The 18,923-nt window shown below is 37.1% G+C and overlaps 1 protein-coding gene across 1 annotated transcript in view; it reads left to right on the top strand.

The window, feature by feature from the left end:
* Nucleotides 1–18,923, top strand: part of LOC101309657 — a 37,407-nt gene that overhangs the window by 17,253 nt on the left and 1,231 nt on the right. Inside the window, exons 8-21 of the mRNA XM_004304992.1 lie at nucleotides 6,453–6,902; nucleotides 8,800–9,035; nucleotides 14,287–14,460; nucleotides 15,985–16,032; nucleotides 16,363–16,520; nucleotides 16,622–16,670; nucleotides 17,101–17,157; nucleotides 17,355–17,534; nucleotides 17,655–17,789; nucleotides 17,879–17,940; nucleotides 18,051–18,144; nucleotides 18,227–18,341; nucleotides 18,419–18,495; nucleotides 18,681–18,818. Of these exons, the coding sequence (XP_004305040.1) occupies nucleotides 6,453–6,902; nucleotides 8,800–9,035; nucleotides 14,287–14,460; nucleotides 15,985–16,032; nucleotides 16,363–16,520; nucleotides 16,622–16,670; nucleotides 17,101–17,157; nucleotides 17,355–17,534; nucleotides 17,655–17,789; nucleotides 17,879–17,940; nucleotides 18,051–18,144; nucleotides 18,227–18,341; nucleotides 18,419–18,495; nucleotides 18,681–18,818 (1,973 nt within the window). The remainder of the gene's footprint in view (nucleotides 1–6,452; nucleotides 6,903–8,799; nucleotides 9,036–14,286; nucleotides 14,461–15,984; nucleotides 16,033–16,362; nucleotides 16,521–16,621; nucleotides 16,671–17,100; nucleotides 17,158–17,354; nucleotides 17,535–17,654; nucleotides 17,790–17,878; nucleotides 17,941–18,050; nucleotides 18,145–18,226; nucleotides 18,342–18,418; nucleotides 18,496–18,680; nucleotides 18,819–18,923) is intronic.

Below are 18,923 nucleotides of genomic sequence, written 5' to 3'. Positions count from 1 at the left end.
TTTTTTTTTTTTTTTTTTTTAGGTACATCAAATGATTCAAATTGCATAGGATAGAAAAATTTAGAAAGTAAAAATTACAAAGGAAGCAAATTACACAATTAAACAACCAACTTTTAATTCTTTCTCCAACTGACTGAACAATCTCCGTCGCGGACAATGCATGGTGACAAACACTCATACACATGCAGCACGACAGGGTGCTCAGGATCGACGACCGCCTCAACCGCTTGAAACACCTTGTGAATCGCAGCGGCCTGTTCCTCTTCCGGCACCTCCATCATCGTCAGATACTCGTCAAAGAGCTCTTCATACCACCTCTTGATTTTACTATCGTGTACATGCTTCTTGATATCAGAAAACTTCACCTTTATAAGCGGCTGACTAGCTAAAGTAGATATTGTAAAGAATGGATCGCAGCGCAATTGGCGTAACTTGAACAACTGCAGACTGATGGGAAGCACATCCTTCTCCAGAGACCCAGTGGTATGGGATTGTGGTTTTTGTATCGCAACGTGATGATAACTACCTCTTGGAATCTCCATCTTTGGTTTTGGTTCTGTATCGAGCATTCTACATTTCTACCCCATACGGGTGGTATTTATATAGGTTTCTAAATTCAAACCCAAACTCGATAGGGATTTGGAAATAATGTAGAACCCTAAATAGCTAGATTCCAAGCCACCTAGGACAAGGATTTGGCCCTTTTACCCATTTGGGTTCGGATTGGGTCTATTTTTTTAATTTTTTTATCTCGTTATGCTTTTGTTGGTAATATCATCTTGACCCTTGTTTGGGATTGATTAATTTGTGGTTATACTGTTAAAGTGTTAATGAAGATTAGTCTCTAGTTTCAACGATTGAACTCTACAACAGCTAAGCACTAGAAACGGCAATGAGCAAACTGGAGCGTAATCCTCATGTATAAATGAGCGTTTGGCCATCAGCTAGCTAGATGGCAAAACCAAAGAATTGGAAACTTGAACGTGTTGAGTATCAGTATCAGACCTTCAAGCTAGCCTAGCCTTCAAGAATGAACTTGAAGATCGAACATCGGTGACCCAATAAGTTAGTACTGATCGATCACAAGCTTTCGTGCAAGTTTCATGAAATTTCTACAAGTACTTTTGGTTTCAAATCTCGCGCAGAATCAAATCGAGAATATCAGAAGGAAAACAAATCGAGAATTATTTTGGCAGGAGGTTTTTCTATGTTGAACTATGTGTTTTCATTGACTGACTAATTAAGATTGACTTGACAAACCTCCAAGTGCATGGGAGATTCATTCACGTACGTGGAAGTGTGGAACTGACTTGGCATTTTCCCGCCAATTTCAATCCATTTTGATTGTTCTCTCTGCGTACAATTCATCGAGCATACTTTTCATTTTATTCATACACGAATCTTATCTGGGAATAGTTCATGGTCAAAGTAAATGGATTCTATGAATTATGAACTAGTAAAAGTTGGTTCGATTATGCATATGCATTTTCGCAATCATTTACTTGAAACTGGTCGTTGGAAAATCTGAATTGACAAGATAGCTAAAGCAAAACTTGGAGTGTGGATTTCATTTCCTTTAAAACTTAATAGAAAAGCTTAGAAGGTGAAATCTTTGTTTTGGTTTAATTTGCTCCACACAATTAGAGAGGGAAAATGTGGATTTGATTTGGTAAAGAAGAATTATTTATAAACCAAAGGTCTATAACTTATGAGTAATGCTAGATGAACCACCTTTTGGGGAACCACCTTATGTGGCAGCTGAGGTGGCATAGCCATATCATCAAAGTATAATTAATTTTTTATCTTTTTATTTTTTCTTGGTTACAATTTGCTTTTTCTTTTTTCACTTTTATGTTTTTTATCTTTTAACCCTATTTTTTTTCCTTCTCTCTAATCTAATATCTGTCGTCTTCATTTGGTAGCTGAGATCTAATCGAGATACATTTGGTAGCTTAAAAATTTCAAATGAATGTATACTACCAGTGTATGAATTTGATTGTAACACATAAAACTCCACCTGCGTGAATCTTCCAACAATATCTTGAACACCCCACCAAAATTGTTTCTGCCCAAATCCAATAACACCAAGCTGCTCAAATTCAAAAGGGAATCCGGAATCACTCTAAATCTATTATTTCCCAAGAACAAATAATTGAGAAATGCTTCCGATCTCAGATGAAATTGGCCCTGTAAATTTGTTTCCCCAAGGATTCAATGTAACCAGATTCCAGCAATTTGATATCCATTTTGCAACTTCACCAGAAAATTCATTTTCTGACACGTCCAAATTCACCAAGCTACAGCTACCATTGAAAATAGAAGGCAAAATAGCTCATTAATTGGATACTACCCGACATTTGTAGAATTCAAAAGGTTTATAAGAATCCGTTCTTTAAGAGCATGAGATAATTCTACTGAGCTCATGGGCATAGCCTTTGTCTACTTGCAAGGAAATTGAAATCAAATTGAGAAGGTGTTGATCATGAAGGAGAGGTGATAGAAGGCTGATCAAGAGGAGAGAGCCGGTAGCAATGACTTGGCAAATAATAATACAAGAAAAAAATAGTAAGGTTAAAAGACAATTACAAGAAAAGTAAAAAAGAAAAAGACAAATTAGTAAACTAAAGAAAAAATAGAAAGACAAAAATCATAATTATACTTTGGTAATGTGGCTATATATGCCACCTCGGCTGCCACATAGATGGTTAAGATGGTTCCCCAAAAGATGGTTCACATAGCATTACTCATAACTTATTAAGAGCATCTCCAACAGCTTACCCAAATTCTTGAAATTCTTCAATTTGGAGAAGATTTTGGGTGTTTTGCTCCAACAGATTCCCTAAAACTTTCTCCAAAATAGGGAATGTGGGAATGTGATGAAAGAGAAACTCAAATTCCCCAAATCTGCAGCATTCTCCAAATTTTATAGAAGGATTTGGGGAATCATCTTGAAATCTCCAAAATAGAGAATCTGTTGGAGTTGTAGAAGAAAAATTGCTTGAAGCATTGACTTTTGCTTCCCTATAATAGAAAAATTATGGAGAAGCTGTTGGAGATGCTCTAAGATGACTAGATGAGGATGAGGTTTGGTAAAAACTCGTTAGTGTTGCACGGGCCGGCCGCCAGCAAAAGACCCGCTACATTAAATGTGAGAAAAATCTAATCAGGGTCATCTTTTTAACTTGTTTGTGTCTCCATATAACTAGGGATTATGTCAGTTTGTTCCGATATAAAGACAACAAGATCGAAACAAACTAGAAACAGATTAGAAACTAGCACATACAAGATTATCCAACCAAGAAGAGGAAATGCCCGAACAAAAGGTTGTATATATTGTCACGAACACATGATTCCTGGGAGCTTCTGTTCGAATTGCTTACCTCGATCGTGAATGTTTTCTCCTTTTGTATATATGATTCTTGTTTTCCCGACTCTGAGAAAACGTCCCGATTCTTGAGGTCTGTAAGCAGGCCCGGACTTGATAGGAGTCCTAAGAGCCTATCAACTCAGGGCCCAAAAGAAAAAAAATAAAACTCATTTTATGATTATATATAGTTAAATAATTAATTGAAGTGATAATTAATGTCACAGCTCTACTTCTAAACACAATTAAAGAAAGATAATGGTACTGACTGTAATTAAGGGGCCAAAACAAGGGGATCAAACATGTTCTTATCGTAATTAGTGTTAACATTTTAATTTAACTCGAAATTATACCCAAAACAAAATAAGGTAAGTTTTTTTGAAAAAAAGAAAAAGAAAAGGTAAGAGCTTAAAATAGGTTTCGTAATGTAAATAGAATTACTAAAATATAATCGTCAGAACATTTTGGATATGATGTTCTATAATTAGATTTTGAGTTCATAGTTTCAGTTTCTGAAATATCTTTATATATATATAATTAAAAAAATTAGAATTAAACTATAATTTAAGGGCCCAGCTTTGAAATTTCGACTCAGGCCTCAAAATCTCAGGTCCGGGCATGTCTGTAAGTCTTGAAGATGTCTTAAAAATCATGATTTAGAAGTGTGAATATTTTGATGCGAAAATAAAAACATGCAATTTTGGCCAAAATAAACTGTGTGCTATAGTCCACCTTATTGGCTTTTTGTGTGAAATTCATCATGGTTTTATCTTTGTAAAAGAAAAATGGGAAGCAAGTGATGCTATACTTGGTCTATAAGAAAGTATGTGAAACCTGATATTATTGTCTATATTACAAAGTATATACTTCATGACTTCGTCTACAAGACAGTATACGTACAAATGTCTATATTTATATATAGACACACACACACTAATGTCTAACTCTTGGTGTGGCTCAAATGCTCAATCCACATTAATCTACAAATAAATCCTCATAACTTTGGTGATTGCTCCACGACAACGAGGACATCTATTAGTACTGCCCTGAATCCGTAGCAAACACTCGTAGCAACTCACATGCCCACAGGGTAACATATTGCTGGCATTGATACAACTTCGAAACATATCCCACATCCTCCTAATTCGCCACTGAAATGATTTGGATTTTCTTTTGGCTGGGAAGAAGAAGAGCTGCTACCAATATCAAACCGGGATGACCATTCTTGATCATACCTAGGGCTAATGCTCAGGGTAGAAGATGGCCGAGGAAAGTTTGATGCTTTCAGAGAGGCCCAAATCGCCATATCAATCTGCCGGTCTTCTTCGTCGACATCACATGCATAGCTAGGGTTCATGCTCAAGGTAGAAGATGCACTAGGAAGGTTTGATGCTTCCAGAGATGCGGAAATCGCCGTATCAATCTGCTTCTCTTCTTCATCATCGTGTGCAAATGGTAGTACTGGAGCAGATGGCAGTGGCTGTGACTTTGCAGTGTGAAGACCTGGTTCGTAAGAAGAAGAAAGGCTAGGTAACCTAGGTTCATGATCTGCAGTTGGTTCATTCAAGTATGGACATCCTGGGGGTAAGTAGTCGAAAACATAATCGAAACATTCTTGACTATAAGCATGCCTGCTGCTGTTGCAGCACCTTACTGATCGGCTCGATCGCTTCTTCGAGGCCGAACCTCCCATTTCTCTCTGTGTTCTTCAAATCTCTGGTTTCTCTCCCAACTTCAACACTCTCAAATTAACAAGATTATTAATTAATTGTTCTGCGAAATCGATCTGGTGTATTATATATATTAACGAGGCGTATAGATACATAATTACATATGTGAATTCCGCGGTTACTTAATATGAAGGAGTAAGACTACGTCTTCTGTTTGTGGTGATGATGCCTTCGTGTAAGCTTCACTTTAGCCGTAAACTGGGAAAGCTCTACTTCCTCGAATTTCATCAAATTCCTTCTTTCTAACAGATGATTTTTCTTTTTTTTTTACAGAAGTTTCTAACAGTTGAATTGTTCCAGATTATTCTACACGTACTTGTGGTCATGTGTACAACGGTTGACTGGGTTTGGGCCAGTTAATGGGCCACTAGCTATTAATTGGTAGATGATATGAAGTATGTAGGGCTGGCGATTAATTTAGACCCTGGCGAAACCAACTAACTATGTACCAACCGTACTAAGCAAATTGGTATGCCAAATAGTTGATAACCGAGTTTTTGGTACAGTAGTACCGTACCAAGTTTAAGGAGTCGGTTGGTACATGGTACAAGTTTTCCTAAAATACAATATACCGTGTACCAACCGAGTTATAATAAAAATAATAAAAAATAATTAAAACTATTAATCCAAGCCGTTGATATGTGGAGATGAATCTCCATCGTTGATCTAACCCTAAGTCCCTAATCGGCTAATCCTTCTCTCGCCTCTCTCAGTCTCTACTCTCTACTCTCTCGCTCAAAGAGTCAAAGTCTCTCAATTCTCACCTCACCTCGCACCTCCACCACCTCGACTTCGCAGCACCTCCTCCACCTCGCTTCGAGAACTGGGCAGCACCTCGCCACCTCGACTTCGCAGCACCTCCACCACCTCGCTTCGAGAACTGGGCAGCACCTCGACTCTCTCGCCATCGACTCAGCAGCACCAACGGCAGTGCCTTGACTGTCCGACGAAGAAGCTATCGGCTCCGTTCGAGAAACCTTTCGCCAAGCCTCAAATCTCCGTATGTATCTAACTATCTATCAATCTATGTGTAGTTGTGTACGATTATCTATCAATCTATGTGTAGTTGTGTTACTTGTGTACGATTACTTCTATGTTTGTGCTATCTATAGTTTCTGCTATCTATCAATTTGGTCTTTGGTCTTCACTTCTGTGTTCTGTGTTCTGTGTTCTATAATTTGAGCTGATGAGTATAATCAATGAGTATAATTTGTGATGACTGATGAGTATAATTTGTGATGAGTATAATCTATTAGTTGTGTTTCGCATAGGCTATGGACTCTTCCATGTCTTCGCAGAGTGGTTGTGTAGGCAATTCAAGCTCAACACCATCATTTCCATCTGTTGCATATGAGGAGATGACTGCCAGTTTATGGGATTGGATGGGGTTGTATTTGAGGACCTTGATGAAGTCAGTAAGGAGATAGCTAGGGAAAGGATGTCTGAGCAAACACAATGCATTCGGAATGAGGTTGATCAGTATTTATCGGATAGATGTGTCAGCCTTCTTTGTAAGACTTTTGAGATTGGCAAGTGGTGGAAGGCAAATGAATCCGTATATCTTGTTTTATCGAAGCTAGCAAAGGATATATTTGTTGTTCCATGCTCAACTGTGGCTTCAGAGAATGGTTTCAGCTTAGGGTCTAGAGTTGTGGATCCATTCAGAGCTTCTTTGACACCAAAGGCAGTCGAGGCCCTTGTTTGCACTTCGAATTGGTTAAGATGTGCACCTGCAAATTTCGACCTCTATGAAACTCCAACAGAAGAAGAATTGCAAACTTACCTTGATTTGGAGGAGCTTGAGAGAGGTACATGTTTTATTTTAACAAGCTAATTATTTTATATCAAAATTGATATTATGTCATTAACTTGATTTATATCAAACTACTGATTATTGAATATTGATGTGAAACATGACATTTATATGATTTTGAGAGTATCATACTAAAAGAGTGAAAGTGTCTTTAAAGACTGAATAGTTGTTGTGTTGTTATATAATCATAATTCATGTGTGTGTGTGTGTGTATATATATATATATATATATTTTATTTTATTGTTGTGTTTGCAGAGAATGCTTTTATCCAAGGCTTTGAGGCAGCAAGAAACACACCAAGACCAAGTAACACCTCTGTCCAGACTGGTGTTTAGCAGTCTAGCACTCTCTCGGCCTCGCAGCATCACTCTTTCCCTGCAAATTTTGTCCAGTTTCTGCTAATTTGGACTTTTGTTTTTTCATTGGCTTGTGTTATTCAATTTTCTCTGTTGTTTGGACTTTGGACATGTGTTGTTTAATTTTCTGTATAAGACTTTGGACATTGTTGGCTTGTTGCATTTGAAATTATATGATGTGTGAAACTTTAAATGTGTTTGAATAGTTTGATAATTGATAGTAGCTTGGTAGAGGCCCAAAAAAAGGATTCAAATGAGTTGGGCCTTTCAGTTTGTTGGGCCTCAATCTAAACTTGGTAGAGCCCACTACCAACCGTACCAACTAAGTTGGTATATCAACTTTATTTGACGGTTGGTATTGGTACAGGATTTTGCCTACCAACCTTAAGTTGGTTGGTACATGGTATTGGTAAATAGAGTCGGTATACCTACCAATTTCAGCCCTAGAAGTATGCTTTAAAAGTTGGGACAATACCCACTAGCCCTAATTTTAAGAATTTTATTCCCACAAACAAAATCAGATTTTAATTAAAATTCCCAAGAGTCAACTTAAACAGCAAAAAGACAATTATACCCTTAATGAATTAAATAAACTTTGATAGACCATTATAAGAGTCTACTATAAAATAAAGTTTTTATGATCGGATTCCCACGACCAATGACGTTAACCAGGCTCTTGTGATCGTTGACCGGGCTCCGGCGACCGTTGATCGGGCTCCGACGACCGTTGACCGGACTCTGATGAAAATTAGGGGATCTATTGAGGGCAGTAGAGGGTCTGTCGAGAGGTATATTGGGGGGCAGTAGGGGGTCTACTAGGGGTAATAGGAGGGTCTAGTGGGGGCAGTAGGGGCAATAAGGGGGTCTACTAGGGGTAGTAGGAGGGTCTACTGGGGGCAGTAGGGGAGTCTATTAGGAGTAATAGGAGGGTCTACTAGGGACAGTAGGAGGGTCTACTAGGGGCAGTAGAAGAGTCTACTGATGAGAATTTTTCCTTATATATAATGATCCAAAGAAAATGAGAACCATTCACATATATATGAATCAATGACCAGTATACATATTTTTAGAAGATGCAAAAAAACCCATACTTTTTTCTTTTCTTTTCATCTCAATTGCAGACATAAATTCTTATATAAAAACCCTTTACTCAAACTTATGCAATGATTAATAGCTTTAAGAATGAATGAACATGCATGCAATGATCATCAAACAGAGCTTTGTTTCAATCTCACAATTACCAGCTTCATATGATTTGAAGTCTTGAACTAAATAGAGAAACCCACCACACTAATTTGATTAATGAGACAAAGATCGACTCATCTTCTCCACCAAAACAAAAACAAAAAAGCAAATTCACATACGACTTTTTCACCTTGACTAGGCTAGAGCCGTACTTGTCGACATGATCACGGCATGCTTAAGGTCCCAATCTCAACCTCTGCTTCCACATAGCAGATCCCAAGCACCTTCCTCTTCAAATTGCATCAAAACCCACCCTCTTCAAATCCTAAGCTCCTCCACTTACATAGCAGATCGCAAGCTCCTCCCTCTTCAAATCCCAAGCTCCTCCCTCCCCAAATGTCCAAAATCCTCACCAAACCCCACCCTCCAGTCCCTCATATCCCTCTCCGTCATCGTCGCCACCTCCTCGTTGGCCCTTGCTGCAGAGATCGAGAAGGCAGCTCTTCGATCTCGCCATCCCCTTTGCCTTAACGATCAAACCCCAGGGTGTCCGATCATGCTATTTGTCTTCGAAGGGATGTTGAAGGTAGTGGAGAGTTGGTAGTGGTCCGGCGGAGGACTGAGGTCGTCTCCGTGGTTGTCCGGCGGAGGGCGGAGGTCGTCTTGGTGGTGGTCCGATACGGCAATATTCGATTGGTGATGAGAGAGAGGAGAGAGAGAGACATCGAGATCTGGATGAGAAAAGAGAGGAAAGAGATTTAAAACATGGGTAGTATGGTCAGGTAAAAAACATAAAAAGTTAAAAAATTTGTTAACAGGAAAATTTTTTAAATAGTCTTATGGTTGATGGGAGTTTTAGATTTTTATTTTGTTAGTGGGAAAAAAATCTTTTAAAATTAGGGTAGATGAGAATTTTCTCTTAAAAGTTAGTATCAATTTCTTTTTCTTAGTGTTTTGCTCTTCTTGTGACCAAAAAAAAAACTAGTCTTTGACAAATATTTGAACTTTGAGAACGAAGAGGGGAAAATTTGGACTTGAAAGTTGAAATTTATCATTGAACTAAACAATTCAAGTTTAAGGCCCCAGCTATAGGTTCAACAATACAAGGATAGCAATATGAAATTAACCACTTCATTTGGGCAGAAGGCTCTTTACATTTGAAAAAATTATAAATTAACTTGAATATATGTTCGTATACGCTCTCGTCTGATATAGATTCTCTCGTGCAATCATTTTTTGAAACATATAACCCTTGTTTGGGGATGATTTTAGTGAAATTAATAATGAAGTCTCAAGTTCAAAAGGAGTCTCTACATGCATACGACCTATATATAAGCTAAAAAAACTAGATTCAAGCTTTGTGAATCGCAGCGGCGTGTTCCGGCACCTCCATCATCGTCAGATACTCGGAGAAGAGATTTTCATATCCCCTCTTGATTCTACTGTCGTGTGCTTGCTTCTTGATATCAGAAAACTCCACATGTATAAGTGGTTCACAAACTTAAGTACATGTTGTAAAATATGGGTTGCAGCGCCATTGTCTTAACGTCAAGAACTGCAGACTGATGGGAAGAATGTCCTTCTCCAAAGACCCTGTAGTCTGGGATTGGGGTTTTTGCATCGCAACGTGATGATCGATAACCACCGATTGGAATCTGCATCTTCGGTTTTGGATTTGTATGGAGCATTCTACGTACCCATGGATGGTATTTATAGGTTTCTAAATTCAAATCCAAACTCGATTGGAATTCGGAAATAAAATAGAGCCCTAAATAGATTCTAAACCACCTGGGACAAGGATTTGGCCATCTGGGCCGGGTGAGGATTAATTAGATCTTTTTTATGTCGTTATGCTCTTGTTAATTGGTGCTTATATCATCTAACTGAGAATTTTTTTTGTCCTCCAGAGGATCACGTCAGTATGCATGCCTAATGATCCTCTTTGACTAATAGGAAGCTGTCATGTAGTATTTTTTGACACGTCATAATAGAGTAAAAAATTACTGCATTTAACTTAAGTAAATCCAACTTTTACTTTTTTCGTTAAAAAAAAAAACTTTAAAAGTAAAACCAAACAAGATCAAACAAAAAAAAACTAAACAGATCTAGGGATCATCATCTCCTTACCGAAGAGAAGAAAAAAAATACTCAGATCTCCATGGTAGTTGAAAGAGGATGGAGCTAGGTCGAAGAAACGTGCAAAGAAAAATCTTAAATTGATTTCTGGAGATCAAATTTGGATTAGCTGGGGTTTAAACCGAAACAAGTAAACAACAAAGAGATTTGTATGCCTTCGGTGCTAGCCATTTCTAATATCAATCATCACATGTACATACATATCTAGTCTTTGAACTGCTTCAAAATAATTATTAAACCCTTCACATTTCTTTTAAATGTCCCAATGTCCTCATGAAAGATTAAAGCAAAAGAGTTTCTAGAATGTCTGTCTATAGTACTAAGTGAGTGATCTTAATTTAGTGAACTATCATGGAGATCTGATTTTTTTTTGTCGGTAAAGAGATGAGATGATCTCTAGATTTGGGTTTTTTTATTTTTATTTTTATTTTTGGTTTTACTTAAGTTTGTTTTTGTTTTTGTTTTTCTTTTAAGAAAAAGTTTGATTTACTTATTTTTTACCCTATTATGACGTGTCAAAAAAACTACATGGTAGCTTCCTATTGGTTAAGAAGGACCATTAGACATGCTGACGTGGTCGTCCTGGAGGATAAAAAAATTTTCTCCAGTACTAGCTAGCTAGCTATATATCACCTTCAAGAATGAAGTCTGAATGTGAAGTTATGAACATCGTTGTCTCGAAACGTACTGAATTCACAGACTTAATTTCGTGCGAGTTTCACAATGAAATTTCTACAAGTTTTGATTTCAAATCTCGCGTAAGAAAAACAAAAGCGAACATTATTCGTGCGCGCAGGCTAGGTTTTCTACAAATTGAACTATGAGTTTTCGTTTACTGACTAAGAGATTGACTTGATCGATCTCCAACCTGCTTTACCTTTACGTGTTTGCCAATTGTGTTTGCCAATTGCCATGCACGATGCATGGAAAATTCATTTACGTACGTGGAACCACTACTTGGCCACAATCAATCCATTATTGGATCGTTCACTGTGTACATACATTGTTCATCGATCCAATCATGTTTCATTTTGTTAATACTCGGATCGATCTGGGAATGGTCAAACTATATAGATTAGGTTCATGACTTCATGAATCACTTATATTATGCCCAACTGTTATGCAAACACATTTTCTAGACAATTTACTTGCAAAGTGCTCACATGCCATGTTGATTGAGACGAACCCATTGGAAACGGTTGCTTTTCTTTTAGAAAGTATAACAAAAGAATCGATCATTTCGTCATCACCAAATTGGTTGCATGATGCATGCATGTATGTAAGTTTGTCTGCTATATATAGCTGCAGATTGTTCACCGGGACTATGGATCACAATGAAAACTATATACCGAAACATGAAGATAAGAGCGCCGGCCGGCCGGGGAAAGAAATAAAGATTCCTACAAAAGTTTAGAACAATCCAGAGAGTTAACTGACCATTTCCGGGGACCCGGCCGGCCTCTCCTGCAAAAGCACCGAACAAACCAGAGAGTAATCTGAATTAAAAAGTGCTATTGCGCCGGAGGTGTAATCCATAATACAAATCCCTTGCAGAAAAGTCCGATATTGTGTCTGTGAGCACCAAGAATTAGAAAATTCAACTTGTAGGATATTGGTGCTGTATCTTCCTCTCTCTGATTTGTAACATCTTCAACAGGATAATCTGAAGGGTGGAGTAACTGTATTGACATTTCACTCGATGAATCTTCGGAATAAGTTTCGAAACGATTAAGGATATCTATCACCTACAGTGTTATATATTTTCTTGAATAATCTTACTGAATAATTTTCTAGCTAGCTAAAACCGAGTATTCAAGTCCATCGCGCGTCCTCGCCAGTTTTCGATCACTCCAAAACTCACGAGCTTTGATTTTAGACCCGTCTCTATTCTATTTTCTTCTCTCTCTCTCTGTGATTATAAAATGGATAAGATTTTCTGTGCAGAAGGCTCGGAGAGAAATATATGATCTGGTTGACTGACTTACATTGATCGACTTTGATTATATATATATATACGTACGTATGTCAGTATGTGTGTCAGTGTGTGTATTGCAGCAATACACAGTAAACTATTGCATTTGGTCGTCTCAAACTAGGATACATACAGCAGAGAGATATACACAGTAAACTTTATGCCCATGTCCTTTGGTTTGTTAATTGGGCGGTAAAGACGAGCAATTGGAAAGGAAGTATACTATGATCTGGATATGTACAAGTCACGAAACCATAATCTCTTTACACATATATTTACCTTTTACACCTTTTGGCGAAAGGAAATCTCAAAACTTCAAAAGAGAAGACTTGAAAAGCCGTTGAAGAGGTGTCCTTCACCTCACTTTTGCTGATGACAATCCAACGCATTAACAGGTCAAGCCCAGGCATCCATGCGATGGACGCTTTGAAGATAACTTTCTTTTAGAAATTCAAATAAAGAAATGTATAAAACCTTTCCTAGAAATTAATCCCAATAGATTAATTCTCTAGCTAGTCATGTACGTGTGTAAACTCTCTACCAATTGATTTTTCTTGATTTCTTTTTTAAGAGACGTCAAGACTTATATTGATAAGAAGTAAGAGAACAACATAAACATGATATGTCCGCATACAAGAGCTAAGTATGAAGTGAACCATGTAACAAAAAAGTTAGAGAAACATAGATCGTATCTATGTTGAAAACCATGAAACGAAGGGTAGCTAGTTACCATTGACCAAGACATATTAGGCGTATGCTGCGTACCTAACTTATCAAATAAGCCGAATCTGGCTCCTCCATATGTACACCAAAACCACCAAAAGACTATATATTCCAGGATGAAGGGCCGACGAACACCTTTTCTTATGGTCACCAGAAGCAACTCCAATCATTCAGGAATGAATGTACATCCATCATCTCAATTTTTTATTGTACGGTTGGATAACATTAAGCGGATGGATTTATTATTCATCAACAAAAAAAACTAACTACAAATATAAATATTCGATATCACTTAATAAACGTGACCGGAAAAATTAAGATTCTTTTTATAATTCTAGTCATAAGTTTTTATTTATCGTCACGTAATAATACACGCTATACCTTCCACTCTTGTTTCGACACCATTACCGCTTGTGTTCTTCCTCACTACCTCATCCCTTCCAATCCTTCTATTGATCCATTCCATATCAATCAGCCAGAAAACGTAAAGAAAAGCCGTGTGTCTATCGATAAACTCAATTCCCCGTTACTGAAATAGGCAAAAAGCAACAAGTGCCCAACGCCCCAACCTATATGTCTCACCAAATGTTACCAAGTCCAGCTAAAATCACCTACTTTTACCTACTCTCCGTTTACTAGTCCGTGACATATGTAGCTTCAAAAAAGGAAAATATAAATAAATAATTTCCGGGTCTAATTTGAACAAGATTTTGGTTTTTGGTAAACAAATCGATTTGCAACAATTTCCAAGCAAAAAAACAATTGTCAAACTTTTTAATTATCCAAGATGATTTTATTTTATATTTTATTTTAAGAGAAATTTTTCAGTACTTCTGAAGGGTCAGGTCTCTACCATATAAATTTTGACACGTGACAAGAGCGCGTACGAAGACTCCTAAACCCTCTTGTATATAAACCGTTGCTCGTCACGAATAGAAAACAAACAAAGTTACGAGACGATAAGGATTTAGGGTTTTGAATTCGTAACAGAGAGAAAGAAAAACAGAAGAAGAAGAAGAGAGGTTTAGAGATGGGAGGGTGTTTTTCCGACGTGAAAGGTGGCAAGCAAGCAGTGGGTGGGGGCCATCAGAGGCCTATCAACAGGGACGGCGACGTAAACGACGCCGTTGAGCTCTTTAACCGCGCTCGTGGGGTTGAATCACTATGCACTCCTCTCGAGGTAACCTACATTTTGCCCCAATCTTACTGTTTTGGCTTCTTTAAAACCCTAGAACATATCCGATTGATTTTTGTTTATCTTTTGGTAAAACAACAGGATTGATATTTCTGTGGTTCTGGGTTTGTCTAGATTCTGTAAAGATTGAAACTTTTTTATCGATGCGTGTAAAGATTGAAACTTGAAACTTGCCCAGAAAACTGAATAGCTTGGTTCCTCTGTTCTTGAAACTAATAATCTCATATTTTATTAGCATGGTGAATTTTTAATTTATAATCAGTTTCATGTAATTTGGCTTGGTCAATCTGTTTTCAATATATAGTTTTTTGTTTATTCTAATGTATAGAATGTTTTTTCAGCCAACTTAAAAGGGAATTTGATTGATACTTTGATTCCTAAACTTTGTGCTATCATCTTTCTGGAAAGTAAGGACGGCATGATTGATTAAAGTATTGTCGTTTTTCAAAACTGGTTTGCCTGAGTTCAAGATGGCATGCTGCGGGTTTTGCCAATGGTTTTTGTGTTCGATTTTAAAATCACTACTGTCTTGGCCCGAATTGCAGCCTGTATTCTGTTGTAACCTGGCCTACAAGCAAGTCTTCTTGAATGTTCAACACGAAAGTTTCTACGTTGTTCACTATAGATTTAAAACTCAAAACTGTGAGTTCAACTTTATAGAATGGCTGTGTTTGTCTTGCACACAACACCATTGTCAATTACTAAGTAATGTGACATCCTGTTTAGATTATTTGCATACATTATCGGTGTTTTACGTGACATACTTCTTAGGCTGCATGTTGATTGAGTACTGCGCCTCGACCACCTTGTCTGCAAAATGCCTACAACATACTCTCAGAAACAGAACATTAGCAAGATTCTGATTTATCTTATGCCAATTTGACTTGATAGCATAGGACAAAACTGTTGACTGATATTAAGATATTGTTTGTCACTTGGAGGTGTGAGAAAAGTCATAATACTGTGCTACTTATAAGGAGACTCCATCATTGTAGTGGATGTGGCGTTGTAGACATTAAGGTCTCCATCATCGGAAGGGTGACAATCGGTATACCCGGGCCATTTCAAGAATACCAGTAGGCCTTAATCCATTTTGTACCACTTGCTTTTGCTCTGTCTTTCAATACATTATTTAATGGTTTATATATAACTAAAATTGGTTACTGCTACTCCTAGAGGATTCACTCTGCAGTATTCCACCTAGCTTGAGACAGTAATGAACCATTAAGCTGGACAGTGTAATGAAGCTGTAATGGACTATGAATTACAATAGTCAATATAATTTGCCATCTGGTCTGGTAGAATTAATTAAGTGCCTTAAGATTATGACTGCTTTAAACTTTGGTGTACGTTTGATGGATGTGATAAGTCTGGTGTCTCTGCACTCGTAATCACCATGAGTGTATTGATGGTTCTCTTATTTCTAGTTCTCTTCATTTTCTTATATTCTAGTCGAACCTCCTGTTTCCTTCTTTGGAATTTAATGTTGGATTTCGTGTCTGTGCGCAGTTATCACTGTCAGCAACTAACTTGATTGATCGGGACATTGCATCAAAGGTATGTTTATATATCCATATCGATATGGCAGTAATTGATACAGCTAAAGCTTAATCAGCACTTTTCACTCCAAAATTTTCTTATAAAACTGAAGAACATAAAATGAGTACATGAGCATGACCTGTTTATCTTGCTTTATCATGTCAATAATTGTTATTACTACAACACCCTTACACATCGAAGGCCTAGCATGGTTCTAATCAATCAAGAACAAATGTAATGAATGTTTTCTCTTTGATACAGTTCTATATTATGTATTACATCACATTTAACATGGGTACTCTGTCATGGTGATGAATAGTTCTTTTAACATCTGTTATTTTGTTTCAGAGTGATCCCATGGTCGTGGTTTATGTAAAGAAAGGAGATGGTTTTCTAGGTAAGCTAGAGGAACTAGGGAGAACTGAAGTGATAATGAATAATTTGAGTCCAGCATGGATTGAGAAAATAACAGTTTCCTATCAGTTCGAGGTTGTGCAGCCATTGATGTAAGTCTCATATTTCTTTTCTTAGCTGCATATCAGTTGTGTTGGCTTGATTAGGCTGGTTCCCTGACCTTTCCTTTTTTCTTGTTTTGTGTTCAACCCAGATTCCAGGTCTATGATGTCGATACGAAATATCACAATGTAAACGTAAAGGTATTTCATCTCTTCTATCAAGGCTTCTATAAACACAATTCTGAATTGTTATAAACCATGCTATTTTTCGAACTCTACAGTTGTTCAGGTTTCGAACCATGAAGGTGTAGTAAATTGGTTACATCTCAAATACATTGAATCGGCAAGAAATATATAGTAATTAAACAACCCAAAGAAGTGTACTAGTATATGTATGGTTGGGCATAGCCCTAGGATTGTGCACATTTTGTAGAATCTAGGAATAATATGGAACAAATTAGGACATCAAGCGTGATGGAAGCAATAGTAAAACAACTCCTTCAAAAGTTCTTTTGTCTTTTGCTCTTTATGACCTATAAATTTTGCATCACAGTGCGAATATAAACCATATGTGAACTCTAAATAAAGGCAAAGTTTACTTTCTTAATCATCTCTTTGTGTTGCATTGCAGACACTGAAGTTGGAGGATCAGGAATTTCTTGGGGAAGGCAGTTGCAATCTTTCAGAGGTAAACTACCTTCAGATAAAGAGAGTTCATGAAAATAGGTCATTTCATTGAGGTGTTGCAGTATGTATGAAGATAGTGTAAAAATCATAATTGTTTTTGCGATATCAGTTTGTATGTCTTGTATTGCAAAAATGTTTTATCATTTGCTAAATGGTGAGATATATTGTGTTTGTAAACATGTTTTTTTCTAATTGCAGATAGTGACAAAACAAAGTCGAAGTGTAACCTTGAAGCTGCATAACAGAAGCGGGCGTGGAGGTACGAGAAACTTAGGAACACTCATTGTCCATGCTGAAGAAACTATGGCTTCGAAGAGTGTTGTTGAGATAAAATTTCGTTGTTCCCAATTGGAAAACAAAGACCTCTTCTCTAAAAGTGTACGCCTTATGAAACCGATTGTTAAGATCTTTTTCATTTCATACATAGTATTAGCTTTCTTTTTTTTTTTTGGTTTGGTTTAGTGATTCTTATACATCTTTTTGACTTCTTTACTATAGGATCCTTTCTTAAGAGTATCAAGAATTGTTGAGAGTGGAAGTTCTGTTCCAATTTGCAAGACTGAAGTAGTGGATAACAATTTAAATCCAGTTTGGAAACTGCTGTCCCTGAGTATGCAGCAGTTTGGAAGCAAGGTAAGCTTGCCAATTCTGCTCACCTGTTAAATACGGTTAGTAGATTGACAATTAAGGTAGAAAATTCATGCAACTTAAATTTGGTGCAGGATAATCCATTAATCATCGAGTGCTTTGATTTCAACAGTAATGGCAATCATGTTCTTATTGGGTAATTATTAAAACTATTGGTTCTTTTTTCACTTTTATCTCAACTTTGTATTTTTGCCTGTAAAAGGAAGACAACCAACCTTTTTCAATTTGCCTCTTTGTCTAATTTAGGAAACTTCAAAAATCTGTGGCAGACCTGGAGAGATTATTCAAAGAAAGAAGTGGGGTGAATTTTGTCATTCCATCTTCTCTTGGTCGTGAAAAGGTGTTTATTCAAGCTTGCATTCTAGTTCATATACTTGTAGCATACATGTAAATGTACTCACTGTTTGTTAATGGTGTTGTAGTTGTCAAAGGGTCAGTTGTTTGTGGATCAATTTAATGAGAAGCAGCAGTTCAGCTTTGTCGATTATATTTCCAGTGGGTTTGAGCTTAACTTCATGGTTTCTGTTGACTTTACTGGTAAGAATTGAGTGGGACTATTGAAATGTTTATCGTTCCAATCTATTTGCATGCCTTGATACTGAATTTTGTCACAGCTTCAAATGGAGATCCTCGAAAACCTGATTCGTTGCACTACATTGATCCCTATGGCCGGTTGAATTCTTACCAGCAGGTTAGCAAATGTGGTGCTTTAATAACTAAGACTTTGGTTATATTTTAGTAATTAACAAATGTCTGATAACATGCAACACAATATGTGTTCTTTGATTTAAAGAAATAACCATAGAAGGTATCTTCTGTGAGTAATAGTTGAGTGGTATCTGTAAATGTAATCAAGTTTATTTTTGCATTTTGCAGGCAATAACAGAAGTTGGGGAAGTTATTCAGTTTTATGATGCTGATAAACGTTTTCCTGCTTGGGGTTTTGGAGGAAGGACAGCTGGAGGGCCTGTGTCGCACTGTTTTAACTTGGATGGAACTGCAACTGGCTTTGAGGTAGATTAAGAGTCTGGTTCCTCACATATGGCATTCTACTCTGGTTTGCAAACTTACATACCAAGTCACTGACCAATGAATTTTTTTTATGTTGGTGATTGTTTC

The sequence above is a fragment of the Fragaria vesca genome, linkage group LG6 (assembly GCF_000184155.1).
Source record: "Fragaria vesca subsp. vesca linkage group LG6, FraVesHawaii_1.0, whole genome shotgun sequence".
NCBI lineage: Eukaryota > Viridiplantae > Streptophyta > Magnoliopsida > Rosales > Rosaceae > Fragaria > Fragaria vesca.
This window is presented reverse-complemented; position numbering and strand designations above follow the sequence as displayed.